This window comes from Marmota marmota, unplaced genomic scaffold (assembly GCF_001458135.2).
Source record: "Marmota marmota marmota unplaced genomic scaffold, marMar, whole genome shotgun sequence".
Lineage (NCBI taxonomy): Eukaryota > Metazoa > Chordata > Mammalia > Rodentia > Sciuridae > Marmota > Marmota marmota.
In genome coordinates, this window is record NW_025999842.1 from 28,670,058 (window position 1) to 28,692,469 (window position 22,412).

The 22,412-nt window shown below is 37.9% G+C and overlaps 1 protein-coding gene across 3 annotated transcripts in view; it reads right to left on the reverse strand.

The window, feature by feature from the left end:
* Window positions 1-318: 318 nt before the first annotated feature.
* The window catches only part of Ppil6 (peptidylprolyl isomerase like 6), a 32,810-nt gene continuing 10,716 nt past the window's right edge, over window positions 319-22,412 (reverse strand). The window contains exons 4-8 of one of the 3 annotated variants that reach the window (XM_048786638.1): window positions 19,264-19,326; window positions 19,015-19,162; window positions 14,787-14,843; window positions 6,584-6,719; window positions 319-851 (exon numbers count right to left, since the gene is read on the reverse strand). In XM_048786638.1, the coding sequence (XP_048642595.1) occupies window positions 845-851; window positions 6,584-6,719; window positions 14,787-14,843; window positions 19,015-19,162; window positions 19,264-19,326 (411 nt within the window). In that variant the 3' untranslated portion in view covers window positions 319-844. Of the gene's footprint in view, window positions 852-941; window positions 1,138-6,583; window positions 6,720-14,786; window positions 14,844-19,014; window positions 19,163-19,263; window positions 19,327-22,412 lie in introns of those variants that run through there. The other 2 variants (XM_015497316.2, XM_048786583.1) reach the window with 2 other exon arrangements.

Here is a 22,412-nt window from a genome sequence, read left to right on the forward strand (position 1 = left end):
TATCATGTGAGTCAAACACCAAACCCTTGATTTTCATATAGTTGGATGGCTCAAAGAGCCATGAGTTACACTGACATCATATAAGGACATCCAAAGTTCATAAGGCCTTGCTATTTATAGAAATAATGAAGTGTTACACTGAATTGTTCTTTTCTATTTTTATATTACATCATCCCTATTTGGTTATTTACCAAGCCTTTTTTTTTTTTTTTTTTTGGAACTGGGGATTCAACTCAGGGGCACTAAACCACTGAGCCACATCCCCAGCCCTATTTTGTATTTTATTATAGACAGGGTTCATTGAGTTGCTCAGCACCTCACCATTGCTGAGGCTGGCTTTGAATTCAGGATCCTCCTGCCTCAACCTCCCGAGCTGCTGGGTTTACAGGCATGCGCCACTGCACCCAGTCTGGTTATTTACCAAGTTTTTCATTGTAGAAATGTACATATAAATCACAACATAATTCTATTACAAATGTTTTAGGGTTCAAAGTCCATTAGGTACATAGCCAAATTAAGAATGTTTTTGGTTACAAGTAACAACATAACCATCAATAACATAGAGAAACAAGGGGTCTATTTGTTTCATCTAGTAAGAAGTTCAGAGGTAGATAGGTAGTTACTGATATTGGTTCCATAGCTCAGAAGGTTGGGGCTGACATCTCAGCAGCTCTCTTGGTCTTTGCTTTGTGGCCACAAGACGATAGCTCCAGCTCCATCCTGTTTGTGTTCAAGACTAGATGAAGGGGACTGGACCCCTGGCATTCTGCTCCTGCCTCCGCAGCCAGAATGCTATCTCATGGCCACTTCTGACAGCAAAGGAGGCTGAGAAACTATTTCTCTTTTACAGTCTACAGTAGAGGTAAGAAAGGGAAAAATGGAGGGGATGGGGTGTTAAATGAGCCAACTTATTGTGTCTGCCACAACTTTTAAACTAAGTGTTATCAAGCACTGTTTAATTAAGCCTAGAAACAGCTGTTTAGATGCAAAGACATAAATCATCATAGAAAATAATGATATGGAAATCAGACAAAAGCATCTCCACTGTCAGAAATATTACATATATATATTGGTCTTTCATTCTCTGTTGGAACAGATTCTAGTTGTTGAAGAACTTCTGTTCCTTCAATCAATTGCCTATGTAGGAGGAAACAAAAAATGTCGTCAGTTATAAATTTCCACATTTAGCTTACATTGCCAAATGCAGTCCTACCCAACAATAGCTAAGGCTATTTCCTACAAATCAAATTCACTTCGGTCATAAATATCTTAAGTGGCTTATCTTAAATATCTTAAATATTTAAGATGTGTCCACCTTGCCACATCTACAGCCAGCACCACCTCCCAGGCTGCAGTCCCCCGCTGTGTATAGGCTGCCCTGCTCTAGAGGCTCCTCCTTGGCTTCCCTGCATCTGCTCTGGTACCTGTCCCATCCCTTTTCACTGCAGTCACAGGGATCTTTCATAAATACAAGTCTGATGTCATCTTCCTGCTTAAAACACTTCAGTAATTTCCCATTATCATATGATAAAGACAAAAGTTCCCACTATTTCCTACCAGGGGCTATGTGGCCTGCCACCCACTGGCCCTCAAGGTTGTCTTGCTGAAGTCTCCCTCTTGCTCTCTGCTTCAACCAAATTGGCTTCCACTACTGCAAGAGCCCCATGTTTCCTTCCTGCTACAACTGTCCTCCTCACCCGCTTACCTGGTCATTTCCTGGCCTTCTTTCAAATCAGCTCAGACCTCACTTCCTTGGGGAAGTTTCCCAGGTCCCTATGAAATTCCCCCTCACCTTTTGAGGAGTTCCCAGGGTGAAATATTACATTTATTGACTTGTATCCTGTTTGGTTAACTTCTGATTCTCCCACAAGGGCAAGGATCCCACTTTCACTCAGTGCTCAGTGCCTAGCATAAAGCCTGGCACATTCTAGACTCCTAACCAACATCAAGTGCATGAATAAAAGCTTAAAGTCATGCTGGTTTACATCTCTTACTTGCCAGCTGTGAGCTAGAACTCCATGAGGAGCAGACCTAGACTTTTAATGTTTCTTTCAATTAAAACAGAACAATATGAAGCAGAGAGAAAGGCCTAGACATAGAACCAGTGCCTTCTACTAGTACTTGGGTTGGAACAGTGGCTGAGGGAAAGGGAGCAATTTCCATTTCATGATCCTTTCCTGGGATGGGGTCAGTGTCAATACCAACCATGCTCCTCTCTTAGTCTGCCTCTAGGCTCTGTTTTGCCATCCCAATCAGAAACTGGAACAGAGTCCATGCTAGGGTTTGAATGCCCCTTTCAAAGCTCATGCTGGAATTTCATTGCCATTGTGATGATATTAAGAGGTGGAATCTTTAAGAGCTGATTAGGTCACCAGGGCTCTGCCTTCATGAGTGAACAGGAGTGGGTTGTTAGCTCTGCAGTAAGCTCCTGATAAAAGGATGAATTCCACCTCCTTTTTGTCCCCAGCTTGTTCTTGTTTCTCTCATGCTTTATAAGCATTTCCACGGGATGCCCACCACCATGTTACAACATTGTGTGAAAGCCCTCAGCTGATGCTGATGCCATTCTCTTGGACTTCCCAGCCTCCAAAAAAAAAAAAAAAATCTGTTATTTATAAACTATCCAGTCTTTGGTGTACTATTAAAATAACAGAAAATTGACCTAGACACTGGCAACACAAGGTATAGTCTGAAATTAAGAGCAGAGGATAAATGGACAGATTCACCTGTTCAAAGAGAGCATGAAGCGTATTCTCCATGTCAATTTTTCACAATTATCAAGAACTTACTATGTGTAAGAGTAGGGAAAGAGTGAGACTGTTCTCTGCTTTAAGTTGTTCACAGTGTGCCAGAGAGCACAAAAAAAGCCATCTGATTTTGTTAATTAGGGGGGTTTCTGACCTAACCCTGGAGTAGAATTTTGAAAGATGAAAGGGGGGCAAAAAGGAATAAGATGAGCAAAGCTTAGAGTCTGTCCCAGGATGATGGTTTTATGGTCTGGCTATAGATCACCTGCCAATACATATCTTCAGCCCTGACCTCATTTGAATATCTACCTCTGTGATGTTGCCAACTGGTTTTCCTGTAGGAATCTTGATCTGAAACACAACTTGTCCAGCTTGAATTCCTGATCTTCTCTCCCAAATCCTTCTCCTTCATATACTCTATCTTAGTGAATGGTACTAACTGTCCACGGTTTTGTTTTCTTTTCTTTTTTAAAATACTTTTTATTAGCTGTTGATGAACTTTTATTTATTTATTTGTATGTGGTGCTGAGAATTGAACCCTGTGCCTCACACATGCTAGGCAAGTGTTCTACCACTGACTGAGCCATAATCCCAGCCCCCATCCATCATTTTCAAATCCTAGGATTGCTATAGACCTGCACTGTCCAGTATTAGACTCTAGTCTCGTATGACTATTTACACTTATTTAGAATCAAGCAAAATATGGTTCCTTACTTGCATGAGCCAAACTTCAAGTACTCAATGGCCATGTGTGCCTGGTGGCTAACTCCTGGGAAGTACAGATTATAAACTATTTTCATCAACACAGAAAGTTCTACTGGTCAGCACTGATCTGGATTCCTGCCAGGCTCTCCCCCTCAACATCTAACAGTCATCCAGACCTATGAATCTCAGTATTGCCTGGATTTGTCAACTTACCCTTGCTCATCTGTACTGCCAGTACCTTACATCGGGACTTCATTTATGGTCTGCTATGACCAGAGCTTTTTAACTGGCCTCTCTACTTTCATTTTCATCTTCTGCAATTAATTGTTCACTTCTTCTAAAAATATCTTTTCAAAATGAGAAGCTGCTCACAATTGAAATTCTTCTATGTTCCCCATCACCTTGGGCTCTGGGCTCTGGCTATTCCTCTTCTCTAGCCTCCACCCTCCCTCTCCATTTCCTGGGCAAGAAGCTCCAGCTAGACCAGAAATAACTTGTAGACAAGACGTTCTTCTTACTCCTTAGGTGCACCCCAGATGTTAAGAGAAACTCCTTAGGGTCTCTGCAAGAGCTCCTTCATTTTTCTTCTTCTTCTTTTTTTTTCCTTTTTTCTTTTTTGATACCAGAGAATAAATCCAGGGGTGTTTAACCACTGAGCCACATTCCTAGCCCCCTTTTTATATTTTATTTGGAGACAAGGTTTCACTGAGCCACTGGGATTACAGGCATGCACCACCATGCCTGACTCCTTCATTTTTCCTAAAACTGATTTTTCTAATTGCGATTTCCATCTTTCTCTATTACTCTCACTTTCCTTTCTCAGCTCACCTTCTCATAGAGTTTTCCATGACCACTTCCTATCATAATGCCCTCTTAAAATGAAATTAATCCCCCTCACCCCATCCCCCTGATATATCCCCCTTCTTCTAACCATATGAATGAATGGAGTTCTTACAAGCTTGCATTGTGTTATCCTTTCCCTGTGAGGCACTTCTATGTAGTGTGGCAGTCTCTCCTAAAGAGTATATTCTCAGTGTCATCCATCTGAAGAAGGAGCAGATTCACGCACCAGAAACTAGAGCTTGGAGCCGGGCATGGTGGTGCATGTCTGTGATCCCAGCAGCTCGTGAAGCTGAGATAGGAGGGTTACAAGTTCAAGGCCAGCCTCAGCAAATTAGCAACACCATAAGCAACTCAGTGAGACTGTCTCAAAATGAAAAAAAAGGGGGGGGGCGGGCTGGGGATGTGGCTCAGTAGTTAAGTGCCCCTGGGTTCAATCCCCGGTACTAAAAAGGGAAGGGGAGAGGAGGGGAGGGGAGGGGGGGAACTAGAGCTTGAAAAGACCAGTCTCCAATAGAGAAGAAACTTCTTTCTCTCTCCAAACTTTGCTAATCACATCTGGATTTCAGGAGTTGAGGTACACCCCAGATGTTAAGATACACTAGAGAAGAGACTTGGAAGGAAGTTGTCCCTGGAGGAGTCATATTTCATCTAGTTTAACTAGATTACCTAGTTGCCTATTGCATCATTATCTTTCTACATCTCCTTTGGTGTTCTGGTTTAACTATTCTAGCCAAGCTTCAACTATGGTTCGGAGTTGTAAGGGATCAAGTGAGAGCAGACTTGGGCCAGAACAATAAAAGGGATGCAGTGCCCCCCTGAGGCCAGAGTGGTGATGACAACAAAATTAGAGATTTCCCCAAAAGGAAGGTCAGTCATGAAGACCAGGAATTCCTGAAAAAAAGAACAACACTATTTCACTCCACTGCCATTCTGTAAGGATCACTTTTATTATTATAGGAGTGGGGGTGATGTCTCAGTCCTGCCTCAAATGTTCCCGATGCTCCCTCTACTGAACTTGTACAACCCATGTCTCACTGTAATACAGTCCCTGCGTTTTGATCTGCCTTTCCTAATGCACTCTAAGCTCCCTGAACAGCAGGAATTGTGCCTCGTCGCTCTCTGCCCAGCACTGAGCATCAGGACTGGCATATGGCAGGTACCTAATAAAATTCTGGTTGAAAGATTCAGGAAGCTAGTAATGAAGTGATGACTGAGAAAAAGGCATAGGGTCAGAGATGGAGGGACATGGAATGCTAAACTAGACTGTGGGTACTAAGGATTGGTGGGAAGGGTGGTGATGAAGGCATTAAAAGCTTTAGAGTAGTCGTGTTTGTGTTGAGAAAGAAAGTGTTCTCTCTTTAATGAGAGAAAAAGGAACATTAAGTAGAAGGGGTAGAGAGTATCAGCAAGATGACAGAAAGATTTCAGTAGTCCAAGAAAAAGTGAGGGTTATTTGGATTCAAAACTAATCCAAGAATGAATGTGTTTTTAAAATCAGACTACAGTTTATTTAGTGTGAAGGAAAATTGAAGACAATTCATTATTTTAGGCTATGCATCTATGAATGTAAACTCATCTTTAAAGATATCTTTTGGATAAGAATATACTTTCTTGCCAGGTACAGTGGTATATGCTTGTAATCCCAGTGGTTTAGGAGGCTGAGACAGGAGGTTCATGAGTTCAAAGCCAGCCTCAGCAACTGGTAAGGTGCTAAGCAACTCGGTGAGACCTTGTCTCTAAATAAAATACAAAATAGGGGGTGCTGGGGTTGTGGCTCAGTGGCAGAGCGCTTGCCTAGCATGTGTGAGGCACTGGGTTCAACTCTCAGCACCATATATAATAAATGAATAAAATAAAGGTCCATCAACATCTAAAAAATTATTAAAAGATAAAATACAAAATAGGGCTGGGGATATGGCTCAGTGGTATATATATATATATATATATATATATATATATATATATACCTGGTATAAATATATATAGAGAGATATATATCTCTCTTAGCATTCCATGTCCTTCCTATCTATATTTATACACACACACACACACACAAATAGAATATTACCATGACTTGTCTAAAGGGTTTCTGTGTTTTTATGAAGCTTTTTATGAAGCTTCTTATAAAATATTTACTTTTAAACATGTTTGTTTGTCTTTGTATTACTTTTACTTTTAAGCCCTGTATTAGGTACTCACAGATTATGTATAATACACATCAAAATCTTTGGAATGACATTTTTACATGTGTGTGAAATATACTATATAGACATCTATAATGTACATACCCAAAAGCCACATATTTTTTATCCAGATAGGGAGCTGCTTGTAGGGTGATATAGAATTGTGACCCATTGGTGTGATGGCCTTGGTTGACCATTCCAAGAACTCCTCTTCTATTATGAGGAACTGAAAAATTTTCATCTAGGAAAGAAAATAATAAGTCATTAAAATACTTCTATTAAGGTACAAATACAACCTTAGTGACAAACTTAATTGTAGATTTCCTATTTTTTTTTTGTTTTGTTTTAGTTGTAGATGAACACAATACCTTTAGTTTATTTATTTATTTATTTATGTGGTGCCAAGGATCGAACCCAGTGCCTCACACATGCAAGGCAAGTGCTCTACCATTGAGCCACAACCCCAGCCCTTCATATTATTTTCAAACATGCAAATGACAAGAAAATTAAGCTGTAAAATCTTACTAGAACTATTTGAGCACTTAGTTCTACTTGAACTTTACTATGGCTAAAATCAAGTGTGCTAAGGAAATTAATAATGTAAGAGGAAACATATTTGCTTACAAATACAGGTCAACAAAATTTCTTGTATTGTTTTCTCAGCAGTATTTCATTCAAATGACCAATGTGGTCACTAAAAATATCACTTTAGAAAAAAAAATCACTTCTGAGAAGTCTCTCCTGGGCATCCTGCTCATAGCTCTGTGACAGCCCTGCTACACTCTGCATAGTCACTAGTTTCCAGGTGTTTTCTCTCTCCTGTGGGAAGGTAGGGCCTTTGTCTCATTTTAGCTTTTGCTGTAGGACCCTAGCACATTAACTAGCTTAGGTGTAACCCTAAATGTTGATGATGCAGAAATTAATTTAGGCTTATTTTTACTTATATTTCAATAAATTTTAATCTCAATCCTTACATAGATTGATAAGATTTTGTGGAAAGTGATGTTTTTTGTTGTTGTTGTTGTTGTTTGTTTGTTTTTTTTTTAGTGTAATGTTAACAAGTAAAAAGAATGTACAGTGTTTTCAGGCTACCATTTTGGGGAAGAACCATTCCCGGCTTTGCCTCCAAGCTCAAATATACAAAAAAACGTAACATAATAAATTCAAGAGTTTTCCTCGGGCTGGGGATGTGGCTCAAGTGGTAGCGCACTCGCCTGGCATGCGTGCGGCCCGGGTTTGATCCTCAGCACCACATACAAACAAAGATGTTGTGTCCGCTGAAAACTAAGAAATAAATATTAAAAAAAAAAAAGAGTTTTCCTCAATAACTACATAGAGTTCTGAAGATAATTGAGGGATATGAATATTAATTATCAATATGATTTTATTACATGCATTTGCTGACTGTTCTTATTTTTAAGTTCCAAACAAAGCAGATTAAGCAAAGCAGTAATGTTGGTGGTGGTGACTTTTAGCTTCTTAAATTTTAAACTGAATAAAGATTTCCGAAATCTTATGAAATGCAAATAAGACAGTTTTTACAAGTGAGTCTATATAATTACATCAATGTCCCATCTTAATTTCAATGGAATAAATCATCCATTAATAGAAAATCAGATGGAATGGAAAATCTGTCCAATGCAAAGATTCAGAGTGTTTTTAAAAACTGGTATTTATCATTTGCTCTCAGAAATTATGATTAATCTTCCTTATATTGTGTAAGTACCAGGAAAGAAAATTTATAGAGATGTAACATTTTATCAAAAATTCTGTGATTATGGGAAGTTTTAAAGCAATAAATCATAATATCTATTTTTTAAAAATGCTACTTATATGGAAGCCCATGCATAAAACAGATTTTAAAAAACAAAAAGCAAAGGCATAGAGCCCTCTCACTGTCTGAAGACACTTCCTCAGGTCCCCATAGAACTCTATAGAGGATAATTTGAAAGCCACTGCTATAAAGAGACAAGAGAGAGTATGTTCTTAAAAGATGTAGGGAATTCCTGATTTACAAAGTTAAAATATACAGACCTGAAAAAAAAAAGTGAGAAACTATATGACTACTTTATGGGTTGTATTAATACAAAATGCTTATATGAATCTTAGGGACCTAAAGCTATGCTGTTTCTTTACAGGCAGTGACAGCAGGGCCAAGGGCACTGCCCAGTGGTCATGTCACAGCCAGGTCTACTTTATATTACTATGACTAAATCAAATGAAATAATGTGGGAGGGTCAGGTGTGGTGATGCGTGTCTACAGTTCCAGCTATTTGGGAAGCTGAGGCAGGAGGATCCCATTTGTTAAAGACTACCCTGGGCCCGATGAGGTGGCGCATGCCTGTAATCCCAGCAGTTTGAGAGGCTGAGGCAGGAGAATCCAGAGTCCAAAGCCAGCCTCAGCAAATTAGCAACACCATAAGCAACTCAGTGAGACTGTTCTCTAAGTAAAATTTAAAAAGGGCTGGGGATGTGGTTCAGTGGTTAAATATCCCAGAGTTCAATCCCTGGTGCCAAAAACAAAACAAAATAAAACAAAAATCACCCTGGGCAATGTAGCAGTACTCTGTCTCAAAAAAAATTTTTTTTTTGTTTAGAAAGTTTTTTAAAAATAAAATTATGTATAAGAAAGAACCCTATTTGCTCTAAATAGGGTTCAGACCTAAATACAGACCTATAAAGTATTACAATGCAAAGATCAGTGTTGTTTTGCCACATTTCTTAATGGTTCTCTGATCTGCCCACCTTTCTGTATCTCTTTTTTTCCCTTTGTTTTTATTTTTATTTTTTTCTCTGTATATTTCAATCTTATCAACCACTCTTCTTTCCTTCTGCTTCCTTATAATTTTCTACAAGCTCCCATGAATCTCTAAACTTTGAAATTCATACATTTAAAAAATATTTATTGATGTAAAGTTCCTGGGCTTTTTCCTAATATAAATAGTTAATTTCATTTATCGTTTAAACGTTGCTTTACACACCCAAGAAAGAAAAATAGGTCTTATGTCAATTAATGGCACTGCTGAAGGGGGTTGAACCTCTTTAGGCTTACCTAAATTAACAGGGCAGCAGCCCAAGTAGAGGGATTTTACCTTCTATTTGGTAAGGAGTGAGATCATTGGCCTTTAGGTAGGTTTGAATTGAGTCCTTTCTCCCTGAGTGTTTCTGCCAAGGATAAAGCATGTATGGAACAACCAGAGAGAACCCAATAGAAAAAAAAAAAAAAGAGAACCCAATAGATGAAATTTGCCTAAGCAAAAAGAGAAGATATTTATTTAGGGTTTTGTTTCTTTTTTTTTTTTTTAAAGAGAGAGAGAGAGAGAGAGAATTTTTTAATATTTATTTTTTAGTTTTCGGTGGACACAACATCTTTGTTTGTATGTGGTGCTGAGGATCGAACCTGGGCTGCACGCATGCCAGGCGAGCACGTTACCGCTTAAGCCACATCCCCAGCCCATCTATTTAGGGTTTTAAAGTTTTGTTTCAAAACAAAGTTGTCGGGAGCTGCTCTGGAAATACACCCCCTTGGCAAGAGATATTGAACAATAATTGAGCCCCACTATAAATTGGGCCTTACTTCGGCTTGGATAATGAGGCTCCAGGAGTAGGTGTTACCCAGTGGGGTTGAGTTACACTCACCTGTTCCTTTGTAATCCTGCCTTTTGCCTCATTTGAATGGCTTCTCCCCAATAAAACTGGGTTCAAGGTGTGCCTCTCTTTTTCTTGCCTGCCTCGCCTCCTTTGTGGGAGCTGGGTCAGAGGAGCCGTCACAGAACCCAAAGAAAACGGTATTTCTCTGTCTTTGTGTAATTATTTTGTGCCATCCCAGTTCACCTGGAGTGACCCTGAAGGGTATGCAGTTCAGTGCTAAAGCACTCGCCTAGCAGGCTCAAGGGCCTGGGTTCAATCTCTAGCACCACAAAAAGAAAAAAAACCCAAACAAAGCAAACAGACTCTCCAAGTTTAAAAAGATTAACCCATTAATACAAAAATGAACTGAAATTATATATTATTTCATTGTTTTTAAATTCACCTTATTATGCTTAATGAAATTAAGTTTTATACTTGGGGTTGTTTTAACAAGTTTTGGACTTAATTCTCCATGTTGTGGAAAGAGGGCTAATCAGAGAAAAGCAATGGAAAGCCTGGCTGTCCACCATATTAATGTTTCCCAGGGGTAAAAGGAGAGGAAACCCAGCTTTGGCTGTTTTGAGGATTAGCCTTGCTCTTTTTCACACTCATCTTTCCCTCTGGAACATGGCTCCCTTTCATTTGGTTGCTTATTGAACATTTTCTAATTCTGTGCTGCCAGACCAACTGCAGTTACAAAGGCTTTGCTGAGCACTCTGAGCCTCCATGGCTGCCAGCAAGACAGCAAGGTCTCCATGGGTGGACTGCACATCAAACAGTCCAAGAATGGAAGCTGGGGACAACCAATGGAGTGTCTAGAGGGCCAGGTGAGGAGATTATCAGAGACCAGTTCCCCATGGAGCAGGAGGTCCACATTCTGAGGCTGTGCCACTGTGCACATAATTTGGGCAATCTGATTGTGACATGGTGTTGGGATGTATGGTAAATTCTCATCGGGGATTAAGGAAGCCAGGAAAGCTTCCAGAAGGGTCCTTTCCCATCTGCAGTGTCTTCTTTTAAGACCCAACCCACCAGCTTCCCTGTGCTGCAGCCTCCGACAGTCCCAGGCAGCTATTCTTTCCTTTCTCACAGCATTTAGTTCTATCCTCCATAACAGCACCTGGGGGTGGCATCTGTATCTGCTTAAACATCTGTCTACATGAAAACATGGACATTCTTCAGGAAAGAAACTTGGTCATATAGACTTTGTTTTCTCAGATCCTAGAATCATACAGGCACCGGCCTAGGAATCTAATGTTGTGTGAATGTATAAATGGTGTTTCTTGAATGTTTTTATTTCATAAAGGTGTCTCTGAACAAATTTTGAAGAAAATTAGTTATTACTTTTCCCTTTTAATGTGGCCATTGGTTCATTAAGACTTTTTAAAAAAACCTTTTTATTAATAAAATACAAATACAAAAGATCAAAGAAAACTAATGTTTAGTTAAAGAGTACTTATAAAACACTTTTAATTACCACTCTGGCAGAGAAAAGAACTTTGCTAGCCTCCCCCAAACTGCCTTGTCAAACCCCTCTCTCACCTAAAATAACCAGTCCCTTGACTATTGTAAAATCATGAACATAATGTCCCCCACACCACGCTTTTTTTTTTAAGTGCTGAGGATCAAACTTAGGGTTTCATGCATGCTCAACAAGCACTCTACCACTGAGCTACATCCCAGACCATAACATTTCCTTCTATAGGAGTTTTATCATCCAAATGTGCATCCCTGTGCACTAGAGTTTGGTCTTTCCCATTTTAAAAGACTTGTCAGTTTGGGGATGTAGCTCGGGACAGAGTATTTATCTAACATCCACAAAGCCCAAGGTTTGATCCCCAGCACTGAAATACGAAGAAGAAGAAAAAAAAAGACTTGATATGCCTTTTAAATCTCTATTAACCTGAAGGTTTTACCTCTATCCTGTCATTTCTCTATACTTCATTAAAGAACCTGAGCTATCTAACCCCTAGAATATCTTCAAGTCTTTAGTTTGCTGATTTCACACATGTGCAGCAATGTACCATTACTATAGTTTGGAACTCAAATGTCCCTTGTGAGTGTCCCCGCCCCATGGTGGTGGGATCTTTGAGGTGGGAGAAATTCAGATCGTTGGGGATATGAAAGCATGGCCTTGAGATGGATAGTGGAATCTTAGGTCCAATATCTCTATTTCTCTCTTACACACATACACACTTCCTGCTGCCATGAGGTGTGCAGCTTTGCGCCACCATGTGCTCCCACCATAATGTTTTGCTTTGTCACAGGCCCCAAAGCAATGGGTCCCCCCAACCATGAACTGAAATCTTTGATACCACGAGCCAAAATAAACTTTCTTTCTTTTAAGTTGATTATCTCAGATATTCTCTCATAGTGGTGGAAAGATGAATGTTTTTCTGTCCTCTGTCCTATCAGCTCTGCTATAACACTTGTTTCAAAATGCAAAATTGTTTCAACTTGATGGAAACAACTTGAACACCATGAATTTCACCCATTTCCTGTGCTTCCTCGTTGAGAAACACAAGATGAATGAAAACTCTACCCAGATGGAACAAACACATTTCAATCATCTACCAGCTACCTCAGGGCGAATCATGAGCCCCACTATGTCATCCTTAATAGTAAAGGAGAGCGGTGAAGCCCTGTGTCCCTGAAATGCCCCTTTCCATTCCCAAGAACCTAACCAAGTTAAGAAAACAACATAAGTGGGCCTAGACTGGAATGTCCAAATAAATACTATCTTGAAGGACAATGACTCTTTCTCATGTGTACTGCAAATAGGGTAAGTCAGTGTTATCTGTAGGAATGGCTTTCTTGCATGTATTCCAGGAAACTGTTCCTTGGAATGCTGGTCAAACAAGGAACAAAGCAAACTAATCATGTCACTTTTTCTGTAGCCTAACTTACAAAACACCTCTCCCAGAGATAATTGGTGTAGAACTGGGGACACTGTGGAGAGGATTAGTACCATTCATCCAGCCCCCCGACACTGGATAAGGTGTCACGAGGGGCAGAGGTGCTATTTGGCAAAGTACCATGAGGGATGGAGGTGATCTCTGTCCAGCCTATCAAGTGGACTTTCTGAAGTAGTTTTTGAGGGATGAAGGCACTATTTGGTGAAGCACTGTGAGAGACAGAGGTGCCAAGGTCCAGCCTGTTGCCACTGAACCTTTTGCGTAAGCATTTTCAATAAGCCTTGTATCTTACATGCTGTTTTCAGGTTTTTCTTTTTTTGGTCTCCTGGCAACCTATCCCACTGCCCTAGCACAAGTGGGCTGTGGTCTCAACACCCACCCACCCACATTTGGTTGTTCTGATCTCCAAAAACTTTCCTTCCACTTTGACCAAATCAAAGCATCAACTCTTCCCATGCCCACCTCCACAACAAACTTCAAGTCTTTTTCAAGGTAAAATTTATTATAGTATTTATGTTTCTTGATCATTTAATACATGTAAAATAGTGTTACTTTTTTTTTTAGATTACTGTGTGTGTGTGTGTGTGTGTACTGTCAATGGACCTTTATATTATTTATTTATATATGGTGCTGAGAACTGAACCCAGTACTTCATTCACACATGCTAGGTAAGCACTCTACCACTGAGCCACAACCCAGCCCCTACTGTCTTGTTTTTTATTGTGACACTGATGACCTTTTTGTAACCTCATTTTTACCATACATTTTTGCCTGTAGTTTTTACTTCATGGTGTTATATGGTGCAAATATTTCTTTGTAATATATATCACATTATAACTGAACGGATTGTATTTCTTGAACATTGGCTGGGTCCAGAGAATCAGGCTCATGTTCTGTTCCTTCGCTAGTGTGTTCTTTCAACAGAAGGCACAGAATGTCTCTGATTTTTTTTGTCTCTGATTTGGGACATTAATAGATATTGATGCGGCAAATGCCTACATGCATTATATCACTGCAGGCAGCAAAAGGGGTGCTATTCTATTATTTCCTTTTCATTTATTAATTGGAATATTTAAAGAAATAGATGTTTTCCTTTATCTATAAGTTCATACAGTTCATATAGGAAAAGCAGGAAAAATGTTTGATTTTTTTCTCTATTTTTAGCGGTTTTCAGGATAATGAATTATTTTCCTATCATTTTCCCAAAGGTAACCAATTAGGTTTTATTTAATAATTTAATATAATTATGAACTCATAGATTAAAATATTTGACAAGTTTTGGTCAATTGCTATTACTATTCTTTTTGAAGTTCAAATTATTCCATCTTTGGCCATGACAGCCTCTTCAAATTGACCTCTGGGGCCTTTTGTCATGACCTTAGTAACTTTCATTGTGTTCTTGTAATCTGTTAGAATATGAGGTAGCTAATAAACTGGGATTTATCCTGGATAAAGAAATAATATAATTAGGCAAGTAAAACAAAATATGTGCTCAAATTGTTCTGGACCAGGCTTATCCCCATAATTTTTAACTATATGTATATATATGCACACGTATAAATATAATAATATATATGAATATATGATATATACATATTAACATATATATATACTGATATATGTGTGTGTGTGTGTGCGTGTGTGTACCTAACACTATCTTATTTGGAGTTGTGAAAAATCTAGTCTTATGTGTCTTTAAATGTGTCAGTAATGTATTAGTGGATTATTCAAATTTAAGAGAACTAGATGTTTAAAACACATACCTTCAAATGTTGGTCCATAAATAGACTCTCCATTATCTCCTCTTCCAGCTACTATGTCTAAGAAATAGCAGTAAGTAAACAGAATTTTGAAGTTAAAAAAGTTAGAGTGTAGTAATGATAGGTGGGAAAAGATATTTTAAAATTATGATTATACTTTTACCAATATCTAGAGTAAGTCACCTGTTTAATATCTAAACCATGAAAATTTTACCATAATAACTTCATGTGTATTTTTTAATGATTTTTATTTTCAGGATTCCATTTTATTCTTATAAAACTCTCTGATGTAGCTTAAACTACAGTGCAAAACCTTTGAAATAATGAAGTATTAAGTTACCATTGTGGTCATGATTTTAAAAAGTGTTCACATAAATTCTGCTTACTTCAAAAGTTATCCCATAGACCTCCTTGCTTTTCAGAGAAACAGGGAGATTAAGCTAGGAGGATAAAATAGGAAGAGTAAGTTCTTCTTAGAGTGTGACTAAAAATAGGTGCTCTAAAAAGAATACATGTTCAAATTTTCATTACTGTGGTTCCCCTGTTGAGATAACATTCATTTCCCCAATATTTTGGAAATAAAATTCCTTATAATGTAATGAGGTTCTCTTAGGTATTTATAAGACATGCATATTTTGGCTTAGGCATGCTCCTACTATAAAAAGACTCCAGGCACAAGTTATTTTATATCTATCCACAGTTGAAAAGAAGACATGTCTGTCTTCTATACCCCAGACTCCTCATCAGTATTCTTTCAATATTCTGATCCACCCACCTCTTCTAACAGTGTTAAATAAACCTTTTTTGAAGGACTATTTTAGCCAAGTAAGAGCAATCATCTCTAATAAAAGTCTGCTAATTTTAAAGAAATCTGATACAACATTAAGCACGTGGAGAGAATTTAGTTGGAAAAGAAAATGTAGCATTTAAGTTATACTATTCGTAAAACTGGTTCAGAGGTTAATCGATAAAGTCTTAAATCTAAAACCCTACTTGGCTTAAAATTCCGGATGGATATGTAATGTCTGAAGGCTAAATCTGGAAATGGGGAAGTTAAGGTTTCTGATTTCTAATCCTTTGGATCCTAGTCTGCTTTGTTCAGGAAAGTCTGCCCAGGTGGATACTTTCCCCTTCTAACTTACCTAACATCAGTCATACTCCTTTGCCTCATCTACCTTACACTCCCCAAAGTTCCTCTTGTCCTCCACATCAGATGTCCCAGATGAATGTTTATATTGACACCATTTCAATCAGTATTTACTACTATTTTTGGTGGCCATAACCCACTCACTTGAATTCAGCCTTATATATGATATTATGCCTGTAACTCTGACAACAAATTTAGAGATGCCAAATAGTGGCTAAAAGTAAATTTGAAGTCAGATGATTATGATTGAAATCTTGACATTAGTTACTTTTCCCAAGCCTCTTCCTTGCCTGTATAAACAGAGCCTCACAGGTGGCTCTTAGGATTAAGTGAAATGACGAAGGGCAGTACCTGGCAGGGTAGCATGCTCATTCATCAGTGGCTGCCACTACAGTGTAGAATTCCATGATTATAAAATGCATCCATTTACTATCATCATCTTCATAATGTTCAACATGATGATGATAATAATAAGATGTATTAAATTATATCCCGAGACCCTTCTAAAGTCAGGCCTTGTGGGAGTCACAGAGGGGAAACTGACCGAAGTGATATATTGACTTGGTATCTTCTTTAACTTTGTACTTTTGAAATGAAGACAATGTATGCTTCCTGCTCAAGTGTTTCTTCATTCATTCTTTCTTTCTTTCAGCAAATGTTAACTACCTAGACTATGCTAGGTACTGTTCTAGCTAGAACATGGGATGCAAGAGTGAACTAAGTAGATAAAAATCTCTACCCTTATGGGATGTATATTCTAGTGAAGAGAAACAGACATTAGACAAATGTCTTATAATTCACATAATTGCATATCCAAGAAATATTGGACATACTATTATAATATGTCCAATGGTGAAAAACACTATAAAGAAAGAAAGTAGCGGGTTTTTTTTTTTTAAGTTGTAGATGGATATAATTTTTATGTGGAGCTGAGGATCGAAACCAGTGCCTTACACATGCTAGGCAAATGCCCTCCACTGAGCCACCACCTCAGCTCCAGAAAGTGGCAGTTTTAAATAGGGTGTCCTTGCTGAGATTCACTGTAGGGAAAATCCAATAAGTTCATGAAACAAGGGGATATCTGGAGATATAGCTGGTGGAGTATGTCCCAGTCAAAACAAACGAAAGACCTCAAGGCCAACTTGTAATTGATGTGCTTAAGGAATAGCAAGGGAGCCCATATGTGGAGCAGAATGAGCAAGAGGGAAATGTCAAAAGAGGGGGATGGAGGGGCAGGCAGTGTGGAAATGTGAGGTCTGTTGGTCCCAAAGACTAAGTAACAATACCTAAAAGCATTTTAAGTCATGACACAAAACCAAATTTAGCTCATATGCTCTCCAATTCTACATTGCTCTAGGGGAATTCAACATCTGAAGGGAGAAGATAATGTCCAGACTTTGCACTTTTTTTCCATATTTTTTTTATTGGGCATAATAATTATATGTAATAGCAGGATTCACTGTTACAGAGCTTGGCACTTTCAGTTCTCCATGTTACTGAATACTTACCACAAACTTTAATATTATTATAATTATCCCCATTTTATGATTAAGGAACTGATTCAGAGATGCTAAGTGCATATCTAAGGTGGTACAATTTATATGTATCAAAGTTTAGATTTCAATCTAGCAATCTCATTTTTCCCTAAACTGTTCTTAATTCTCAAAATGTGTGCACTTTACTATTTAGAAATTTTACTGCAAAAACCCCAAACAAATAATATGACCTACTTTTCCCAAATCTTGCTCTGGGGGAGTTTAATCAAAAACAAATGGAGACCAAAATCCTTCAGATAGTACTTTTCACTAGTAACAATGTAATGTCTTTGGCAAGAAATGAATTATTTTCCATTTATTTTATTTTCAAATTTCTGAGCATCTGAGATCCTGGCCTGGGAGAGTCACTATCAGGCTCAGAACCAGGAGCCCTCAGTGGTAACAATCCCTGGTACACCCCCCCCAAAAAAAAGTATTAGAAACCCTGATGTTGGTTCCCTTAAGGATTGTTTCATACTAACAAAACAAAACAAACAAACAAAACATGGAAAATAATCAAAATGTTTACCAGTAGGAAATTAAAATTATTTAACAATATTATAAAAGACTGGGAAGACTCCAAAAATTTTCTGTGTTTATGTTCTTTGGGAAGATAAATACTTCATATAAAGTGGAAAAAAAATTAAGGTTAGATAACAGTATTTGTGATATGATCTCATTTTGCAGAGATTGAGGAAAGAATACCTGCTTTACATGCAAAAGACTTGAAATAAATCTTGAAATAACCCCCCCTCATCAGTCTCAAAATATTACAGATCATACTAAAAAATTAAACATCAATTTAAGCTTCTGCATATGTTATCAAGTTCAAACAAATCTCCTTCTACACTAACTCAATTATTTTTAAATTGCTGCCTGATTTCTCCCTATGGAATATCTTCCAAAAGCCCTTCAAAATTTAATTTTGTGCTGTTAATCAGGCACCTACTCTGAGGAAAGCCAAAGGATTGACCTGAAAAGAAACACAAATGGAGACCAAAATCCTTCAGATAATACTTTTCACTAGTAACAATGTAATGTGTTTGGCAAGAAATGAATTATTTTCCATTTATTTTATTTTCAAATTTCTACCCTTAACATATTTCTTAAAAGCACTGTGTTTCAAATTAATTATTTTCATGTATTTAGTTGAGAATTTAAAATTATTTTTTGATTTTTTAAAAAAAGTCACCATACTTTTTAATTTAGAATATTCCTGGTAATGTAAGTGTTTTTAAAAAATAATTAGTGATCTGTATAAAGCAATACAAATATCTTAATTTATCATTTGGCTATATAAACATACTTTAGGTACATATTTAAAATTAAGACTATCTAATTATTAGAGAGTAATAGTAACCAAATTCTTTTATATGCACATACCTATTATTGTTATTTGTATGTGAATATGACCCATGAAACCCACTATTTTATGTAATTAATATACACCAATAAATAAGAGAATATCTAATTCTATATGCATTTTATAAAAGTAGCCAAATAAAATTCTGGGTTTGCAATTAAGTTGTATGTAAGAATTTAAACTCACCTCCTCCTTGTATCCAACCATTTTGTACCACTCGATGAATAATTGAATCTTTATAATGTAACCTTATGCCACTTTGAGAAAACCCTGCTCTTCCTGTGCACAGGAACTGAAAATTTTTACATGTTTTGGGACATACATCACAATATAGCTAAAAAATAAAGACGAAAGGTTTCAAAGATGAAATATTTTAACATCTTAACAATCATAGATGCTTTCCAACTTTTTTTAAAAAAGGCAACATCCTCTTACCTCAAAAATCAACCGTCCAATTGGATAAAAATTAATCTTAATGTCCAAGAATACAAAAACATGCTATTAAAATTAGGGAGAAAAAGATAATGCAGGTCAATTTTATAGAAATGTTATAGAAAGTTATAGAAATGACCAAAAATATAACAGAAATGTTTTCAGTGATAAAACTTTAATAGCATTACCAATAAATAACAGAGAAATCAAATGAATGACAAAGATCATTTTATTTTCTTTTACCAAGTCTTTACAACTCACATGACATATTTTAAAAACTTTGTTTTTCATTATATATTTTTAAAACCTTTCAGTAGTGAGGTTTTGAAAAATGTTAACTGATCACAGGATATGAGAACACACGGCCTAGCTATCCACCACATCACAAATTCCACAAGGCAAGGGAAACTGGTCAGTTCCCCTGGGAAAAGAAACAGACTGGGAATTCTTTTCTACTTCTGTTTTCTTTCCTGAATAGTTCTGAGAAAACACCCATCCTGAGTGCCATGGATTTGGTTACCAGGTGTTCTGGATTTTCAGAGAGCACAGATTAGTTAGCCAGAGCCAAGCACAGCACAAATTAGCTTTCCAAGTGGAAAAATGAGGCCTCTATATCTACAGGAGGTGTGGCACTAGGGGTAGGGAAGAGAAGGAGACTGAGTCATCTTCAAAAATTCTCTTACATGCACAACTGCCTCCAGCTCTTGTTTTCACTTAGTACCCTTCCCAGTAGAGGTGACTATTTTCGAGACCTTGTCTGATACTTTAAAGAAGCATCTGAACTGAAAACACTAGTCTTCATTAATATAGCTTTCACTTAGGGGCCATAGCACAGCTAATGGAGTACTCTAAATCTTGGATACCATATTCATATACACCAAAGTGCCACCTTTTTTTAATGAGGTGCATAACTTGGCCTAACCTCTTTCTTAAGAATCTGGGAAACGTAAATGATATCATCTTAAAATATATTATTTATGTCACTATAATTAACTTGTTAGGGCTTCTCAGTTTCTGCACAAGTTCTTAATTATAAAAGAGAATATTATAAATGAAGAATGGGAAACATAGTAAACTTCACAGTTTAAGAGGAAAAAAGTCTATAATGTAAGTCATGATTGACTGAGAAAATAAGTAAGTTCATTCAGGCATGATTAAACTTCCACGTTCATCAATAGGTTATCTTTAGTGGTTGCCAAGAGTATATAATTCTGAAAATGCTGATGAAGAGATCTAATAAATGCAACACCAGGTAATTTCCTAGTCACCAGCAACCAAACATATAAACATACTTGTTTAGCATATGGTTCTAACCTGGAAGTAAACAAGTCCCTGGGTTTGACTCAGCAAGAAAAGTCTACTTCTCAGGCTCTTCTCTGGAATCAAGGACCTCCATCCTCACTGCCACCAATTAATCCAGGCTTTCATTATTCCTGGCCCATGCTACTATAGCAACTTTCCAAACAGCTACCCTGCTCGGCCTGCTTTGGCATGGTCCTAAATTTTTTTCTAAAAGAGGAAAAAGGATATGACATACTCTTTTTATGAAAAGTTCTGTTGGCTTGGTTTCCTTCTGGATAAAATCTGGCTCCTTGGTTCAGAATGGACAGTAAATCATAATCTGGCTGAGAAATTATAATTTCTTTATTATCTATTATTTTTTTTCTCCTTTTTCTTAACTTCTGAACACTCTTTCTGGTGGGAAATTCCCTGCAGGGCCCAACTGCTCTCACTAGAACCTAAAGGGGCCAGATCCTCCCTCTCCCCCAGCCTATGACAACCAGGTTGTGGCAATAAAACTGGGGCTTGCCAGACAAGTCCTCCTGCCTGGGGCCCTGGAGCTCCAAGGAGTGGTACAGAGACAAAAGGGCAGTCCAGGTCTCAATGACCGTGGCTCTGTGAATTTAAAGCCAGCAGCACCTGCCTGCAGCAACACCCTGGGACACATTCCTGCCACATAACTCTTGCCATGTTTTTACCTATCTGGCCTTCCTTGGTTACCTGTTTTTCAAAGCAGGTTCTCCAGCTTTCCTGTCAACTGTCAGATAACCAACATAATTTCAATACATACCCTTTCCTTAAGTAGCTTGGTGCTGTTGGCACCAACAGTCTTGGCTGATATTCTCATTTCCTTGTCTCATTTCCTACTATTTATGGCTTCCTTGTTGTTCCATCATTCCCAGAATATACCATGTACTTTCAGACTTCTGACCCTTGAACATTTCTCCATACACCCCAGAGTTTCTAGCATTTTCAAACTGCACTGCTTATTCAACCCAACATTCACTGAGCACCCACAATGTTTCATTTTGGTTCAAGGTAGTAGTTAAATGAGGATCCATAAAGCAAGGTCTCTGCCTTTGCATATTTCAGATCCTAGCAATGTGTCACTTTGTGTATACAGGCCACCATGGGCTTAAAATGATTTCCAGGAGGTGATAGTTGTCAGTACAACAAAGTCTCAGAGCAAAATTACAAAGTATCTTTACCTGTATTGCCATACTAATGCCTGTCTCTCACCTCCCTGGACCTCATGTTTCTCACCATCCTCTGTCACTGGAAACTGCCAGTGCCTGTGAGGTCTGCTCTCACCAACTATGTGTCATGCTTTAAAATCTCACACTTTTCCCCCCTTTCCTTCCTCTTCCCTTCTTTACTTTTCTTCCTCCTTTTCCTTCTTCTTCTTCTTTCTCTTCTTTTTCCCTATCCCTGTCTTTCTCCCTCTTTCTTTCTTTTTTTTTTTTTTTGGCATGCTGGAGATTGAACCCAGGGGAATTCTACTATTAAGCTTCATCCCCAGTCCCTTTTATTTTTTACTGTGGCACAAGGTTTCGATAAGTTGCTCAGGTTGGTGTTGAACTTAGATCCTTCTGCTTTAGTCTCTCTAGCTGATGGGACTACAGAAGTGCACACAGGGAGGGCTGGGGTTGTGGCTCAGTGGTAGAGCGCTCGCCTAGCACATGTGAGGCCCTGGGTTCTATCCTCAGCACCACATAAAAATAACTAAATAAAATAAAGGTATTGTGTCCAGCTACAACTAAAAAATAAATTAATAAAAAAAGAAGTGCAGACAGGGGTTTGTATATTTTAAAGTGGATAATTCATGCAAATAAATCTATAAAATGGAGGAGAAATGTTTGAGCAGAGAGTTC